Source organism: Dufourea novaeangliae, unplaced genomic scaffold (genome assembly GCF_001272555.1).
Source record: "Dufourea novaeangliae isolate 0120121106 unplaced genomic scaffold, ASM127255v1 scaffold87, whole genome shotgun sequence".
Taxonomy (NCBI): domain Eukaryota; kingdom Metazoa; phylum Arthropoda; class Insecta; order Hymenoptera; family Halictidae; genus Dufourea; species Dufourea novaeangliae.
The window spans coordinates 509,367-528,694 of NW_015373966.1; the positions used below are offsets into that span (position 1 = coordinate 509,367).

Sequence of the window (19,328 nt, forward strand, 5' to 3'; positions counted from 1 at the left end):
CTGAATATTTCATACTTTCTGTTCTCAAAGAAGACATCAATCGAGGTTGTTAAGATTTTTTTTTACATACGCCGCAGTTATTACTCTTCAATAAAACTTTGGTTCTTCTCCTGCCCATTCGATTTCTATTTATTCTTTACAAATACAGTAATGACCCATGAAATACTCAACAAAATTGGTGCCTTGAAAGTTTCTGTTTCATCCCCACGACCCGGTGGTTTCCCCTTGGAACCAGTAAGGCGATCAGTGTAACACATCGCGGCTTCCCTTTCATAAACCGACGGGTAAAAAATAAAAGTCAAAAAAAGACCATAAATCCGCGTATTGGCGAGATAACACAAATATAAGGGCAAAATTTTTAGTTTTGGGTCTTTGGTAATGAAAATTTTATTACTATGTTAATTTATTTTCATTCATTATCGCTTCGGATAAATCACAAATGATTAAGATGACATCATATTTGGTATCATATTAATCAGACAAACCTCACTAATATGCTAAACAAATTTTCATTAATAAAAAGCCAACAATGAAAAAGTTTCATCGTTGTATTATTGTTGTCTCGTTAATACGCGGGCATGGTAGAATATACTTCAATCACTTGAGTACTTAAATTTCTGTAGATATGTAAAACCGGACCTTTGCTTACATGAACTCTGTGGTTTAAGGGTACCCTCCGGTCAAAACGCTCGAAAAGTTCGTGATTTTCATGAATTTATAAAAAGACAATGGAATGACATATGGTAAAAAACTGGTTTGATCCTTGTTGCTACATATTTGAAGAATACAAAACAAATTTTATAATTTAAATTTTAACAATGTTTCCATAAAATATATAGCACTCAATGTACTACTGTACAAATTGGAGGTTTTGACGGGCGCCATCAGAACTCATGATAGGATCGTCTTAAGTCAAACAAACAAGAATATTCTTAAAATACATGTTAAAAAACAATCCGGCGATCTTTGGCACGTGTTTAAACAGAATGTTACAAAAAAGCGGACTTTTTCATGCATAAATTTGTCTATAAAAAAATGAGTGATCCCAGGTTAATCTTCGTAGGTAACGCGATAGCGACGTGAATTGTGAACAAAATGTCGCAAGAATTTTTAAAATCGACCTATAATTAAAATTTTACCGTGGCGTCCGTGGAAAAAAAACGCGTTCCGAGAAAAACGCATTTAAAGTTTCTTTGTTCATTCTCAAGTTAATTAAACGTACATAGCTCAATGTTAAAGGTTGTCACTTTTAATCAGATATTACTGCACTATACAACAACCCTTCCGTAACTTCATATTCCACTTCCAACTCGATTTTTTCTTTTTTTTTGAGCTACATTATCTTCTTTTGACGCGTTCGTACTACGACGGTTGGCTTCCGTGATGCGCCCTAGGTCTCTCTTAGCGGCAAAATTTTAATCGCGACGACTGATATTAATGCCTAATAAGTCCATAATTGTTAGTAAAGGTTCGCATCCTTCGTTAAATACGCATATCGAAACCCAGGCTGAAATTTCAAGAACGTTTCTTCCACAAAATGGGTTTCGGAGTTTCGGAGCGAGCTGCCATATACATTTATTGAATGCTTCGTTATTGTTCTGAGTATTTCTTCCTATACAACGTCTTACAAGTTCAAGCTTTTGTATACTGGTTTTACAATTTCTTGTATTTCTAGATCTAATGGAGGCTTGTGCGAGTATTTTTGGTTAGTCACTTTATGCTGTAAGTCAAATGACCGCGTTGTAAATAAATGTTTGTAGAATCTGTTGCGAATTTATTACTGAAACTTTAACAAAGCATTCTTGAGATACTATATGATGAAAATATGCAAAAGAAAAATCGATTTTTTTCAAAACTTTTAACCGGAGGGTACTCTTAAACTAATTTTAGCAATGGTCTGATATACGTGTTTGAACTTCTTATCGTACACAACTTTTTAGCCGCAACCACCGATGCGATGACATACGAATAACAAACGAATAAAGCTTTCCACTTGAAAAACAATTGGCCAAACGGGTCAACAAACAAATTTATTAGCACACCCAGTAGCATATACTAATTCCCTTTGCAACAAACAGTATTAGTTAGATAAAAAAATATTTAGAAAAAATGGGTTTATTCAAACTGCACTAGCGCTACCTATATTTCGATTTTCTGAAATTTTACCGACACCACATATTTCCGCATTGTATTACAAACAATTCTTTCATTAGTACAATTGAAAATTAACTTTGAGAACACTAAAATAATAGATGTATCTTTATATATATATATACTTGAACCAATTTTTGTATGAATAACCCACCCACACATTGCGATACAGTGCACGCTTTATGTGTTATAAATAAATAATTACCCCATTACCTGATCATTATCTCAGTTAATTTTCAATCGCGCAAGAAAGCCTTTTACATGTATTTCATTTGCGAATATTTAGGAGAATTTTACCGAAATTCATGAAAATCGAAGGGTGAACCTTTTCGGAATTGTCGCCTCATAATCTATTCTGTTTGAGTTGTTTGTTTTCACTTATTCATCGAATAGTTTATATTTCCCCGCGTGTACAAGCAATTGCTCATCTCTATTTTCATCAGTGCGTTTAAACACTACATCGAAGTCGAAATCGAAAAGCTATACCCTATTTCCTTAATGACTGAACAGGTAGGGGTGTTCGGGTACCTGGAATTATGGGCTCGGGGAGGGACGGAAAAATTCGGCTGGAATCAAGTGAGATCTCCATAGTTCTGTATTGCTCAGAATCCCTAGACTTGACTTGGGCTACAAACGTGAGCGGGCTGTAAGAAGAAAACAAAGAGTATAGAGAGTAGAGAAAAAAGAGGGGTAGAAAGATGTACAGTTGGGAACAAATGAAATTCGCAGCACCGCCTCTAATCACACGTATTGTAGTTATTAGCTGAATTAGTCACAACCATAAGTCTATTGCGTGACAGAAGTCGCCAAGGAGAAGCATCGAGAAAAAATGAGATAGAGTGACCAATCGATCGCATTGGGATAGACGTAGAATTGTAACACTGATTTTAGTGGCTTTTTAACCAGGTTAGCGCAGTGATATAGGTCTCATTTCTAGGTCTATGACTGAACCATAAGACCGTAGTGCTCTCGCTTCGTGGCAAAGTTCGAAAGTACACTTGGCGTCTTTGAGGGATCACCCCCACCATGGGAGTTTCTTAGTGGTAGGAGCGCACCAACTAAGCAGCTCCCAAGTATAGCTGGCTATTGAGTTCTCGAACCGATCGCGACCGATTCTTGCCAAGTCGATCCAAAGTCGGACTGACCGCTTATGCTTATATTCCGAGTCGAGTCTTGGGATCCCGTACAATACGGCGGTATGGAAATCCCGTCCAATCCCGTCTGATCCCGCTCGAATTTTTCCATTCCGGTTCGAACCTTGGATTCCCCACGGCTCGAGACGATCCGCACATCCCTACTGTACAGTTATTCATGCTTCGAAACGCCTGCGTAGAAATCACAACGATAGCACACGCATGATTACAACACGTAAGCATGCCAAGCATGCAGCACGCATGGCATACTGTTACCTGCTTCTTTTCATTTAGAGAACTAGAACAAAAAGCCCGTTAAATTGTACTGTCGTTTTGACGATAATGGATGGAAAATGTTCTTGCTGTGTTTCGGATCGTGGATTCAATCTGAAACTGTAGAGATTTTAGATTCTTATATTAAAGCGCGCACGAAATGGAAATATTGCCAGAAATTAGGCAAACGATTCGAGTTTTTGCTTCTGGTTCAGGAATTAAACGGAACGTTAGAATTTACGAGGGCGTGGATTAAAAATTATACCTTGTCTCAAAACAAAAAGAATCTTTTCTGAAATCCTGTCATCGTCATGTTTAGATCGACGCGTAGATGGAATAGATCACACGTACGATTTTCCGATTACCGATTGGTAAACGTTGGTGGCAGCAAATAACACGTACGCGAATCGATACTCGCTGTTTTATCCAATGTATTTATTTGTCGGGATATAACACCAGTCTTATATTACATGATGGACACACGAATAAAGTGTCTTTCGAAACAGATGTGAAAAGTGCTTCTTTTCTGACCGGATGCACTTAAACTACACGACTGTGTATTAAACCCCGTAACCGTCACAAAGTGATTTGACTCAGAACCGTTTAACCTATTTTACTTTAAGGTCTGATCGTAAGTATATTAGACGATCTAAAGAATGATCGGTTTTCAAAGGCACTTGCAAGCAGGGAGACTTCAATCATCATTTACCTAACTCATCGCGCCTAATAAAATACATACAATTAAGGTTCGAATTATCTGATAAATAAAGTAAAATCGAGAACATCGATTCAACGATCTTCAACACCGTCAACATTCAAAGGTGTTTTTAAGTTACTAAAAAAGAAAATTCCGCCCGGAAAGAAAAAGACTATTACTGATAGACGCGTTTGTTCGAATCTACTCGGATATTGGAATTCTTTCTGATTAGTTCTTGTGTTGCGACGTTGAAGTCATTCAGATAACTGTAAATATTCGAGTTTTAATAAACATTGTCGTATTTGTAAATAGAGTGAACGAGCGAAGGATTGAAACCGGGGAAAGGGGAAGTAAGAGGATCAAAGAGTGAGAGAGTGAAACCGACCGCTTATTTTAGTCAGTAGTATTTGGCGTAGTGTGCGTAGCTTGATAACTAATGTGTGTTTAATGTAGCAAGTAACATCACATTACTTCTTCCCTGTGTGTCGAATCAAATCATTAATAACTAATAACTACTACTCCTGGCTTTGAGGCTCTCACAACTTTATCCACCGATGATCGATGCAAGCCTGCAATTGTCGCGTAAGTATCAAACAGTCCCTCAGCAAGTATGTAGCTTTACTCTCAATTCATTAGTATACTATATCGTGTTGTACGCCACAAAGTCACACGTAATACTGAGTTCTTTTTTAATCAGTGTTTTAATCTCATTCTAATATGTTCCGTCTTCTCATTTTTTTTTCTTTCTCTTGATAGTTGTCTTTGAACGTTTTACCAAAATAACTCAGTGCCTACAAGTCGATTTCCATACTTTGACGCTATTATGGAATGTTCGATAGTTGAGCTAGAAGCAAGAGTATATCTCAAAGTATTCTATAATAACGTAATAATATAAAAATTGGAAAATTAATCGTCATGATTCTTATTGATGAACAATCACTGTAACAGAGGTAAAATGATTCGCAGAAAAATTAAGTCGTGGGAATATTCAATCGCGATTATGTACATTTATTAATACAGTAAAGGCTTCATGAGAGTTGGATAGGAAGTCCCTCGTGAAAGTTTCTATTTCATCTCCACCACTTGTGGGGAGCCGTGTACCTGTCAAACACATAATTTACCCCCCACCCTGCTTTTATTGCCCAGGCTCGGTTTCAGGTTAAAAATAAATTTGTGAGGTGTCGAAAAAATTTGCGGTGCACCGTGAAAGTTTTGAAACGGTCCCGAGTTTTAAACTCTCATGGAGTCTTTACTGTAGTAGCTGTTTCAGTTAATTAAAAACGTACAGGTGTAATGAGAATGTACTAATTGAAAATAGGATCTACGAAGACATATTAAGAGAAAAGAAGAGAGAGAAATTCTTACAGCTTTCAGTTCCTACTAACGAGGGAAACTCCCCAAGCGTAACCATCACTTTTTAATCAGTTTTTAGACTCTCGTAGTTTTGCGACACTCTTCTCAAAAGAAATTCCGTCAAAATTGTATTCCGTTCATTGCCAATATTGATCAGAACATGACCTATGGACGATCGACTCCCGAATCAAGATTCTCGTTCAAGTCAATAGCCCTACTTTCAACTATGTGCTTAGCGCAGCGGTTAAGTGTCCGATTGCGAGATGTATGCAAACATTTTAGACGTGCGTTCAAATACCGTCGTGATGCTTCGCTAGAGAACTTGTTAAAATCATTGCCGTATCGCCAGTAGTGAAGCATTATGTACATCACACAAGAATGAACATTAATTGTTAATATCTTGTAAACTAATGTCCGTCTACGCTCAAAAGGGGATATGGGCGTGTTCAGTTCGACGAGTACTACAAACTGGCAAAAGCTGATGAAAAAGTGAAGGTTACACTTGTGGTGTTCCCCTCGTAAATGTGATCCAACTAACAGATGCCCCCTTGTCGTGAATTTATTGCATGCGAGTCTAGTAGTACTACTTTTTTCGTGTTGTTGATTACGTATTAATCACTGTGTCTGTATTTCGTGTTTTTAATGTAGCGTAGTCGAATCGAGCGATTTTGGAGCGAATCAACGGTTTCGTTTCTTTTATATAAATTTGCGCATAAAAACCACACAGATCCCAACGTATGGTATCTTGTAATGTACCGCTGCCACATGGGAAAGTTAAAACCGTGCCAAAATCGGCCGTTACAGTAAAGATAGTATCCGATAAAACCAATCATCTCCTTTTGTCCATCTTTCCGAAGGGATAATAAGAGCAGATTAACGATTCGCCGTAAAAGGAAATATTGTTGAAAAAAGATTAAACATCGATGGAGGACCTGGTTGGATCTGACCTTACAGTGTTGCATTATAGGGTTTCAAGGGTGAAAGCAGTATGGCATTGATGAGAGGTCTACTCGGCTTACCGGGTCCGAAGGGTGAACCCGGTGAACGGGGTTACCGGGGCGAGAAAGGCATCATGGGAGACACAGGCTCACCAGGTAGATTTCCACGAGCCATTCTTCTATGGAATTCAAGAAAAAGATGAATGACGAAGAACGATCTCTTTTATCCTAACGCCATCCGACGCGACGTTTATAATCAACGATCGGAGACTTCAGTGTTTTTCTTAACCCGATTGTTTTTCTATTCTTTTACGTTAACATCAACGCGAGGGTGCTTTATTCTACCCTTTTCTTTCAAAAACTGCTGTCATTTCCCTGCTATGTGTAGGAATTTTAGTTTAATGTTTCTTATATGATCAAGTGCTTCTGCAAGTTTTTATCTATTTTCTATATCATTTTGGATAATTTCAGAACTCGTTCAAAAATATTGCAAGTAATGTATAGCACAAACGAGGACGATAGAAGATAGCAAAATTTATGGTTATTGTGATACATAAAACATTAACGAGACATTAAGTTGTCAGTTCTAAGGAATTAGGAATGCATTATTATTTACCGTCAATTCAACGGGATGATTGTAAAACAAGAAGATAAAGAGGGAAGTGCATAAAGTGGCAAATTAGGAGTTGTTGACTTTAAAAATAATAATGACTTCTCATAGATCGCAAGCGATGCAAACATTGGGACGCCATTTTGTGGATTCAAGTCTACATTTTTATCGCAAAATACAGTTCAAATTTTTGTGTTTCATACATTCGTTTAGAAGTTATGATTCTTTAAAGTCAGTAGCTCTCAATTTTCCTCTCTATGCACCATTCTATTCAATTGTCTTTTTCAATCCTTCCCGTCGTATTGACGATACATAATTATGCATTCCTAATTTTTTGGAACTAACAATTTAATGTCTCGTTAATGTTTTAGGTATTGGAAAAACCATAAATTTGTCCATTTTCTATCATCTCGTTTCGCTAACACTATTACAAAGTGTATCCACTCTTGGTCTCTTCATATTCTCACCACCATGCTTGCAATAACAATGACAAGCGTTTTGACACGAATGAGTATGGATATGAATGAATGGACGAAACTGCAAAGAAGATCAGGAGATGGACGGATATATTAAGCACAACCGCGTGCTTGTCTGTGCATCGGTAGAAAATACCTATTGCGTGGACCAGTTGAGCTTTTGCATACAGTATATCTACTTTGAACAGCAGAAATTCCTGCTTTCAGGATCAAAAGGAGAGCAAGGACTTCCCGGCTTACCTGGTCTTAACGGCACAGATGGAGAAGTTGGTATCCAAGGTCCACCAGGCTTGCCAGTAAGTAAAATGTAAACAATCTTAACGAAATAACATCCACTGCTCTTGGTTAACACTATGGTATGTTATAAACACTAAGATTACAACTAAGAAGGGTTGAATAAAGGATCAGGTTAATCAGTTGTCTATACATGTGCGATTAGAGACCTTGTCGCGCCCGTACTGCCCCCCCTGCCGCGTGCTGCGTGGCGTCGCTTCAGTCACCACCGGCGATGGTGGCTCCCTCTGGAGAGACACCGAATATACCATAATCGTTAACTACTGAATATTTGAATGCACTTTCCATCGCATTCTCTTTTAAGTGTTTTATTCACATTGTCGCACATACGAAATAACTATAGATTCACAATGCGCAGGTGTACGTAGAAGAGCTTCTTTTACATAATTCCGCATTTATAGGTATTGTTCAGCATCTACATATGTATAAATACAGGGTGTCTCAAAATTGCTGGGATGATTTGAAACCACTTTTTCCTTAGCGAAAATGTTATCTGCGGCTTCGTTAACGAAATATTAACGAAAAACCCGGACCAATCAGAGCGCGAGTTTGCCAGCCGAGTTCCCGCGCAAGCGATGGCTACGCTTGTACTATGAAGCTCCGAACAAGCAAGTCGGCATGTATCCTAGGAAACCGCGTATAATAGCAAATAAGAAAAACACAACAAACCGAACTTTTTATCATCTTTCGTTTGTCACTTAAAGTGATGAATGGATGAAACTAAATGTAAGAAAATCATATGTAACGTAAAAAGACGAATACACAATAATTTTTTTAAACAGAATCCTTAAGAAGCCCGAAGCAAAATGTAGGTACGGAAACTTGCAGAATTATTGCTGGGAAAAAGTCATATATATCTTGCGTTAAATTAAAGAAATAATAATCAACAATAAATTGAATAGACTCACCCTTTCGGAAAATCACCTGCAGCTTGCAGACCCGTGTCATTAGGTCACTGTACCGATCCTGGTCATCGACGACTGAAACGGTTTATGGCAGGGTATCGCCCAGTCCGCAGGTGACCGCAGGTATACCTCAACAGCCGAAGTTAAGGGTTGCAACGTCAAGTGCGTCCGGGTTATTCCACCGAATACGTATTCACTTCACTGCACGACCATTAACACTGATCATCCGACACGATCACTCAATGTATTTTTAATCGAACGTATTGTTCTTACGTTAGGAAAATTCGTGGCCCCGAAACGGGCCGATTGTTTTCAATTTAACACATTGTTAGGTCGTGCAATGTTCGCACTTAATTGCCGAACCGTTACACGATCTTTAGAATTTCGAAACCGAAAATAAAGCACACTTAGATTGTTTCGTAATGACTGTATTTACAAGTTGTGTGTTTGTGTGCGTGTCTGTGTGTGTGTGTGTGATGTTCACCGGGTGAGTTCTGGTTTGAGTCTGATTTTCGTGTGTCGTCGCTTCCTCCAAATTCGCTGAAGGCGTTACCAAACCTTGCTTCCTTATTGGTTATGCCCTGAAGGGGAAGGCAAATTTCTAGGTTTTTCCAAGTGACGTGGAGGTGGAAAACCTCTTCTTCAGGGTGAAGCGGACGTCGGTAAAATATCGCGCACGTGGTCACGGTGCGAGTTGACCGCGACGAAGCTTCGAGTCTCTCAACGGTAGAGTTTACAGCCGTATTGTCTGCGAGTCAGCGCGCCCCGGTAACGCCCGGCGCGGATGGGTCCCAGGTTACCGAGCGCATGTGGCGGACTGCAGACCAAATGTTCGCTCCTTTTGTCTATTACTCTCTTTGTGTCAACGAAATTGACATTGCTTGAACGAAGGAAATAAAATAATAAAAGATAACGGTAATGTCAGATTCTAAAGCCGTCGTTTCGGGTCTACGACGGAACACACATGTTTTACGTAGCCAAACGCTTGTACAGCAGCAGCCGCATATCCGTTATTCTGTGCGTACCACCAGAACATCGCCCGATTGCTAACCGACTGACAGAATTTTTCTGAAAGGGCTTCCTCTACCCCCAAGTAGTTTCTCATCGTTACATTGTGAGTTCACTCCCACTGTGGCAATAAGATTTAAGTAAAAAGAAACCAGGGTTCAAGGAAAACACATGCTTTGCAGAAGTACAACGAACGAACCGTCGTGCAGTTTCACTGAAGCCGGAGCTCCATTAATTTATTGACAGGGTACCCATTGCTTCGATATAGGAAGCAAAAACTACGTTTTCCTCGAGGAGCAGGACAAAAATTTTCACGGACACATGTTGAGTTGACGCTGCTTGGCCCTGTCCGAGCACCTTAGCAGAGGCCGGAGAGCACGTTTCGCTACAGGACGCAGGGAACTTTTATACCTGCAGACTGAATTTCAACCATTTGAGGAATCAACCAGCATCGCATACCGTAACAGAAATATCTAGACATCGTGAAAGTGCACTATCTGTTTAATTATACGTGTTGAAGTATTACATTTTATACAAAATACGAAGAAACCGCTCCAGATTATTTCAATGAGGTGAAAAACAATATCGATAGGAAATCATAAAAGTAAACAATCATAAAATAACATAAATATAAAAAACAAAAAAAGTATAAATATTTAATTATTTAATTATCAATTATATTATAAATTGTAATTATATTATAATTTTTTTATATTTGTGTAAATTATAAATTATCATTGACACTCTGATATTGTTTTTTTAACCTCATTGAAATAATCTGGATTGGTAGCGGTACGGTAATCGACCGTAATAGCGGAGCGCCAGGTTTTTTTACAACTTAGGGCTGTTTTCACTCCTTCAACGTGGATGAGAGCAGCTAAAAAAAACGTATCAAATATTTTTATGAGAACTACAATCTCACAAACTCGAAGCAATTAGGTCGTAAATAATCAAAACGTTCGCTCCAGCCTCTGCTAAGGTCCTCGGACAGGGCCAAGCAGTGTCAACTCAACATGTGTCCGTGAAATTTTTTTTCCTGCTCCTCGAGGAAAACGTAGTTTCTGCTTTCTATCTCGAAGCAATGGGTATCCAGGCAGTAAATTAACGGAGCCCCCGCTTCAGTGAAACTGCTCGACGGTTCGTTCGTTGCACTTCTGCAAAGCACGTGTTTTCCTAGAACGTTGGTTTCTTTTGCAACCCTTAATTTCGGCTGGTGAGGTATACCTGAGGTCACCTGCGGACTGGGCGATACCCTGCCATAAACCGTTTCAGTCATCGATGACCAGGATCGGTACAGTGACCTACTGACACGGGTCTGCAAGCTCCAGGTGAATTTCTGAAAGGGTGAGTTCTATTCAATTTATTGTTGATTATTATTTTTTTAATTTAACGAAAGCTACGTATGACTTTTTCCCGGCAATAATTGTGCAAGTTTCCGTACCTACACCATCACTTTAAATGACAAACGAGAGATGATAAAAAGTTCGGTTTGTTGTGTTTTTCTTATTTGCCATTATACGCGGTTTCCTAGGATACATGCCGACTTGCTTGTTCGGAGCTTCATAGTACAAGCGTAGCGCGTAGCCACCGCTAGCGCGGGAACTCGGCTGGCAAACTCGCGCTCTGACTGGTCGGGGTTTTTCGTTAATATCTCGTTAACAAAGCCGCAGATAACATTTTCGCTAAGGAAAAAGTGGTTTCAAATCATCCCAGCAACCCCTCATTTCCCGGAAGAAAGACATTTTTGAGACACCCTGTATAAGTTTCGTAGACGTGTAACACAATGCTAAAGATTTTCTTGTAATTGAAAATAATTACCAGTTTCAGCCGTGATTTATTTCTTGTTACTGTAATGTAGAGATATAATTTAATGTATAATGAAAATGCTCATTACAATTAAAATTACATAGTCTATTTACATACTGTTTTAGGTATATAGGGTGTAACCAAAATGTTGCAAATCCCTAAAATGGGTCATTCGTGACGCGATTTGGAACAAGTTTTTCCGTAGCAAAAATGTTGTCCAAAGCTTTGTTAACGAGATATTAACGAAAAATCCCCACCAATTAGATCACGAATCTGCCGGTCGAGCTTTCGCCTTTCAGAAGTACAACGAACGAACCGTCGCGCAGTTTCACCGAAGCGCGTGCCCTGTTAATTTACTGCGAGGCCATTGTTTCGAGATTGAAAACAGACATCACGTGTATCGGTTTGAAAGAGTCCAAAGAGAAGAGGACCACCGACGTACCCATTGCTTCGAGATAGAAAGCAGAAACTAAACAGTGTATTCAGACACAAAAAACCCAGCATAATAGAGATACTTAAAATCCCATAGAACTCTCATACTCTACTTGAACGACAACGACAACAATTACATCATTACAGAGCAATAGATAAATTAAATATAATTGCACTGTTCATCAAATTTTAACTATTTTTTTTACGACTTATGAGATTCAATAGCCGTTTTTTAAATAGTTTTTTGTGCCCTGAATACGAATCTGCAAACGGGTTTTCATCAGTATCCTCAGTTTTCAAGAAATTTGAAAAAAAAGTGCAAATTTTCAACTATGAACATTTCTTGTGTTCAAACAGTAATAGTTATTCGGTTGATGGTTGCGTCAAATTATTCTATAAACTCTCCCGAATAAAATGGTATATGTTGTTATTACATGATGAACATTTAAACATGTTGCAATAACGTTCATAGGGAAAAGGACCCCGAAAATGCACCAATTTTTGGTTTTGTTCGCTTGCACCAATTTCTGGTAATTGATCGTTATTTAACCTTCTAGCGATATTACAGTAGATTTCACAGCACATATTGACCATTTTGTGTTGTATAAAGCCGACAACAATCGAGAAACAGGTTAGTTGCTGTTATCTTGCTCCTTTCGAAAACAAAAAGGCGTACACCTACATTATGCGCAATGTATTTTTCATGAGCGGCTAGGCCGGACGTTAAAGGCAGTACCTACTAATATCAGAACAATATAATACATATTTATATAACCCAGTGCAGTACAATAAATGAAGTCGCGATTACTGCGATCAGCAGAGGTGGCATCGAATGTATTAAACATGATCATGTCTGAAATCAGTAGAATAAAATTAGTTTCAACCGGTTCTAAATTTCTTATGTCTTATGTACATATGTCGTTAACACTTGCACAGGGTATCGCTGGACCTAAAGGTGAAAAAGGCGAATACGGTGATATTGGACCTCCAGGCCTCATGGGTCCACCAGGCTTACCTGGTCCTCCGGTAGGTAACTCAATTTACGGACTATTCATTCGTTCGATATGTATATGCGGATTTGATTCGAATCAGTATATTATTTCACTGATGTTCTTGATAAACAGGGTTATCCAGGTCTGAAAGGTGAAAAAGGAGAGAAGGGCGAATCGGTGAGTTGATCTCTGAGTAATACTTTGCAATCAGTAGGCAGAATATTAAACCCCATCGTATCGAATCCCTTCCTCTTTTATTTCCATTCAATGGCACAACAAAGATAAAGGGTGTCCCAACAAGAGCGGAAAATTTAAATTTGGCGCCATTTCTGCTGCTGTGCTTTGACAGTCAAACCATTATGACAGTTCAATGCTAGACAGTCCGCCACTATTAAAAATGGATTGCTATTCGACACAACAACGCATTCTTATTGTTAAACATTATTTCAAAAATGGCGAAAGTTTGACTGCCACAATTCGCAAATTGTATCCAATTTTTGGTAGACAAAATGTTCCAAGTGCATTAACTGTGAAGAGAATAATCGAAAAATTCGAGGAGACTGGATCGATTATTGATGTCAAATCATCGACACGTGTTCGTCCAGGTTGTTCAACAGAAAATATCACAGCTGTTCGCCAGAATGCAGGGAATGCACAAACAGTCAATGGTGAGCGGTCTCAGGGCATGATGACCTAGTTTTTTGTTCCTCAAATGGATGGTATGGATCTCGAAGACATGTGGTTTTAACAGGACGGTGCCACTTGTCACACATCACATGAAACAATGGCATTATTGCACGAGACATTCCCTGATAGTATAATCTCCCGTTTGGGCGACCAGAATTGGCCGCCTAGATCGTGCGATTTAACGCCTTTGGATTTATTTCTCTGGGGTTTTTTGAAGTCAAAAGTTTAAAAAGTCAATAAGCCCACGACCACCCAAGCCTGGAAGGAGGAGATTAGACGCTGTATCACTGAGAGCCAGCCACAATTATGCCAAACCATGAATGAAAATTTCGTCAAAAGACCGCAAATGTGCCAGCAAAGCCAAGGAGGCCATTTACCAGATGTGTTGTTCCATACATAATTCCCAGATGCCTACTTTATGATTAAGTAAAAATTTCGGTATTAAATAAAAAAAACTGTATTTTATTTGGAATTTCAATTTTCCGCTCTTGTTGGGACACCCTTTATAATCGATTATACTGTCCAACAAAATAAACTTTTTTTCTGATCTGCAATATCCATTGAGAGATCTTTACAGACTTCCTCGTCCAGATCACGAATCCGGAAGCAGAATTTCTCCATCTACCTCGGTTTTTGATCAGCATTTTCATTTTCATGAAAACGCAAAAATAGCGGATAGAAAGTACGCACATCGGCTCTTTTTTAAACTTTCACGGCAATTTACAACCATTAAAAATATTACAATTTCATAACGATGTACACTGCTATATTCAGGGAACTCTCCTGTGTCTTTCGAGATTAAATTGAACTTTCTAGCGTTTTCAAAATCGGGTGTTTTTACAAGACTTCATGTTTTTCAAAAACTGAGGCAGGTGGAGAAATTCTGCTTTCGGATTTGTAATCTGGACGAGAAACTCTATAAGGGTCTCCCAATGGATATCGCAGATCAAAAATCGTGTTGAAAAGTGTTAATGCATTACACCAATTATTGAATATACATCCATTTTTCATGTGAATGATTCTGAACCCTGGTTTCAATGCGTAATAAGTATATCATATTTGTCGTGTCAATTACGTTGAAATACAGAGTTATACGGGATACGCTGTATTTATACGGGTCCTTACAAGCGAAATTGTTCAATGTCGTTACTCTACGATTTCATGATAACATCTATTTCTTTTCATGACACGCCATTGGGGTTCCTTCAACAGAAATACAAAAAGCTTAGGCGAAGACAGGTGCGTACCCTTCATCTACAATCCTTTATAGTATGCTCGTTATTGGGAACGTTTTAAACTTGGTTTGGAGATAATTGACAGAGATACGTATTATAATGTACATTTCATTGCAGGGAGACGGTACATTTGAAGTAAATGCCGGTGAAGTGGTGAGTAGAATAATCTCTTGAAATTTTCATTTCCTGATATATCATTCAGCAGTCATTTTGAAAAACTTCTGTAAACATTTTATTATACGTAATCAATGATTTACAGATAATGGGACCGCCAGGACCACCCGGCCCAGCTGGTACTCCCGGACTTCAAGGTCCACCTGGTATCAAAGGCGATCGAGGACATGACGGCGCTAAAGGCGATCCTGTCAGTAATCATCATTTATTACCAAAATGATGGGACAAGTCGCAACATGCATACTCCGCATGTAAATACAAATCGAAAAGTCCTTTACCGTTTTATAATCTGACGCTTCATTTCCGAGATATTAGCAGTTGGACGAACTCCATTCAACTGAGCGATCGTCCTAGACGTACGCGCAGATAGAGTGGACTCTAACTATATTGCCACTAAACATATTACCACGCCAGGTACTTCCCCTTCACACGTACGTAGTATGGTGAGGGCTCTGAACTCATTGCAATTTTACTACGCTACAGCCCCGACCATGGCAATATAGTTAGAGCCCACAGTCAAGAAGCAGATTAGGGTAGTGAGCTGGGTTGCACGCTTCTTAACTGTGTCTGCGCGTACGTGTGGCCGACCGCTCAGCTGATTGGAGTTTGTTCAACTGCTAACATCTCGAAATGGAGCTTCAGATTACAAAACGGTAAAGGACTTTTCGATTTATATTTGCATGAGGAATATACATATTGCGGTGTGTCCTATCATTTTGGAACGCCCTTATGTATATATATTTTCATTTCTTGTAAATATTTATATACTTTTTCATTTGTTAGAAATTAAGTTGTAATTAAACGTGATGAAGGAGTCTGATTTGATTTTTAATACAGTCCTCGTCAAGATTTAGCGTGGTCGTAAATCATCGTATTCAGCGGCGATTCTTATGTATTACATTGTTCAACGCATAAAATGCCTCATAACCGTTAATTGACGTTTTTGATAGATCTTTATGGCCTAAATACCAGTTATTTAGGTAATAGTCCAGTTTTTTTGAAAAAAGCAATTTCTTTTAAATTGAAAATTTTTACTTTGTAGGTGACTTGTTCTTTTGCAGTAATAGTTATTCGGTTATTTTTCACACGAAATAATTCTCTGGACTCTCCTCAAGAAAATGATGTATATTGTTATTATATTATAGATATCTAAATATGTTTACATAATGATCAAAGTGAAAAAGACATCGAAAACACACCAACTTTTGCTGATATTCTTCAATTTATTTGAAACACTGAGGGACATCATCCGGATCAGAAAGGTCTGTTCTATCGCATGCTAAGGTTAGTTTTCTTCCTAGACCCCTAGTTTTTTAAATAAATTGAAGAATATCAGCAAAAATTGGTGCGTCTTCGATGTCCTTTCCACTTTGGTCATTTTGTAAACGTATTTAGATTACTATAATATAATAACAATTTACATAATTTTGTTCGAGACAGTCCAAAAAATTATTTCGTGTCAAAAACAACTGAATAACTATTACTGTAAAAGCACAACACACCTTCGAAGTTGAAAATTTGCAATTTTTTAAATTTGATTCTTCCAAAAACTGGACGTGCTGGAAAAAACCAGTTTGCAGATTCGTATTCAGCTCATAAAGATTTATCAGAATCGTCTATTAACGGTTATGAGGTAGGAAAAAAGTTAAGTTGAACAGTATTATTGATGTCGCCGTACACAGCATTGAGTGCGGCGTGCAGCTATTGGGTTCCCTGGAATTTATAAAACGGAAAACACTGTCATCTAACTGTTGTTAATTTACTACGAACGAAACTGTACATTTCGTAGAATATTTGGAATATTTGAAAGAACCGATTTATATATGGATTAACATTGTGCGGCACTGAACGTTATTCGAGCTCCTCATCTCACCTTTGATTTCTTAAGTGGATGTTCCGACGCTTGAAACGTGTGTTCTTTTCTGCTTAACCGGTCTTATGGCCACGTTATATCATGGCGAAGACTATACCAACAGGTAAAACGGCTTTTTACCTTTGCCTTTGTTAAACTTCATCAAACGTTATTTTTTTGACGTATAATCTTAACAAGAGTAACAAAATAACACGTAACAACGTGTAGTAGGTACTTATATCTTTCATACGTATTTTTCGTATTCACATTGCAGGGTGAGAAGGGCGCCAAAGGAGATCCTGGTCCAATGGGACTGCCCGTACGTATTTTCCACCGTAGTTTAGGTTTGTAGGTTAGGTAGGTTATAAGGGGCGGCGAAAATCAAGGGACTTGGAGCAGTTGAATAAGTAAAAGAGAAAATAATTTAGAATTTAATCCATTCACTTACTCCGAATGTTTCTTCGATTCTTAAAACCGATACTATTCAAAACATGCAGGACGTATTTTGCGACATTATCATCAATTGAACTTTCTGATAAAAATAAAAGTACTGATGTAACAAGAAAGAGGAAGACTTATCCATGTACAGAGGTATGTTCAGCGACACAAAATAGTACATTTTAAGAATGACTACAGCGTCTGGCTGAATAAGGTCGTCAAGAGTGCCCTTAGACCGAATTGGGCTTGTGGTGGACCATTCGATAGCTTACCCAGAGAAAAAACTTTGTACCAATTTGCAACCCTCTATCTCGACGAAGGGTAGTAACAGGGAAAAACTAGATTATCCGTTTTACCTCTATTTGTAAAATATTCTATACAAAATCTGACATATCGTAGTTACCCCGGGGCATGTGTTAGGGAATTTTTTTCAATTGTTTGGTTGAAGACCGTAGTTGTAAAAATTAAATACGCCCCGTAGACTTTGTCAAAAAAATGAAAAATATAAACAAATTAATTGTAAATTAAGTACGTGTGTAGGGTAACCGTACGTGCCATGGAACACCCGATTTTAAAAGCTTGCCAAAAATAGAGAATTGTTTTTCCAAATGAAAGTAACGTCAAACCACGACATGATTAGATACAATGAATAGATATTCATATGTAGGGTGTAACAAACGTGTTGCAGGTCCTTAAAATGGGTCACTCGTAAGGTGATTTGGAACAAGTTTTTCCTTAGCAAAAATGTTATCCGAGGCTTTGTTAACGAGATATTAACGAAAAATCCCGACCAATCAGAGCGCGAGTCTGCCGGCTGAGCTCCCGTAGTAGCGTTGGCTACGTGCTGCGCTTCTATAATACTACGAAGCTACGAACAAGCAAGTCGGCATGCATTGAAGGGAACTGCGTATAATAGCAAATGAAAAAGGCATAACAAATAAAATCGAACTGTTTGTCATTTAAAGTGAATAATGAATAACGGTAAATGGAGGAAAATCATGTGTAACGTAAAAAGATGATTACATTTTTTAAAAGCAAAATCGAAAGTAATAATTATTTGAAGTGAAAGGCTAAAGAATTCGTAAATTTCCTTTTCAAATAACGCATGAACGAAAAGGTAATGTAACAGAAAATGAACGATATGTGATAGTAGTTCGTTATTGAGATAAAAATCCGTTATTTAATTATGGCCAACAATGTTGCTGATAATGAATAAGTTTGTTTAAAGAAAGTTTTCCACTTTAAAATTTATATTACATCCACAACGCTCGAGAATTGCTGGAAGCTTAATTAATGATATGTTAATAATACGTTTATGTTATAGTAAAAATGATGAATATTGAAAGTGAGCGTTAATTACAATGTTGTTATTATTACTTTTCGGTAACATTTGTTTTTCATAATTTTATTATGTGTATGTTTATTTGTAAAATACTTAATTGACACCTATGAAACAAATAAAAAACCGATTCGAAACTAAAATATAGCAAATATAAAAATGGTAACCGAAAGCAGTACAAAACCGAAATAAAACCGATATGAGAACCGCAGAAGTAACAGTTCTAAAACCGATATAGGGATCTTAAAACCGAAATAGATATGGACGGAAATTTCGGTTTTATATAACTGTTATAGAAAAATAACGGTTCTTTGAAACCGTTTCAAGATCGAAAATCGATATTATAACAATTTTCAACTCCTGCGTGAAAGTCAACAGTTGGAGTGAGATCACTTAATCGAGGTATTTGTTTTTTACAGGGCCCCATGGGACTGAGAGGAGAATCTGGCAAACCCGGGGATACCGGGAAACCTGGTGCTATGGTAAGAACGCGGACCTCTCGCTCCTAACGTCATCGTTATTTGGCCTCGTTGCT

At 38.1% G+C, this 19,328-nt stretch overlaps 1 protein-coding gene across 1 annotated transcript in view; it reads left to right on the forward strand.

The window, feature by feature from the left end:
- LOC107186706 (collagen alpha chain CG42342) overlaps positions 1 to 19,328 on the forward strand; it is an 89,542-nt gene that overhangs the window by 49,499 nt on the left and 20,715 nt on the right. The window contains exons 10-18 of the mRNA XM_015574640.1: positions 6,575 to 6,692; positions 7,839 to 7,927; positions 13,013 to 13,102; positions 13,201 to 13,245; positions 14,968 to 14,994; positions 15,108 to 15,143; positions 15,250 to 15,354; positions 17,291 to 17,335; positions 19,213 to 19,275. Of these exons, the coding sequence (XP_015430126.1) occupies positions 6,575 to 6,692; positions 7,839 to 7,927; positions 13,013 to 13,102; positions 13,201 to 13,245; positions 14,968 to 14,994; positions 15,108 to 15,143; positions 15,250 to 15,354; positions 17,291 to 17,335; positions 19,213 to 19,275 (618 nt within the window). The remainder of the gene's footprint in view (positions 1 to 6,574; positions 6,693 to 7,838; positions 7,928 to 13,012; positions 13,103 to 13,200; positions 13,246 to 14,967; positions 14,995 to 15,107; positions 15,144 to 15,249; positions 15,355 to 17,290; positions 17,336 to 19,212; positions 19,276 to 19,328) is intronic.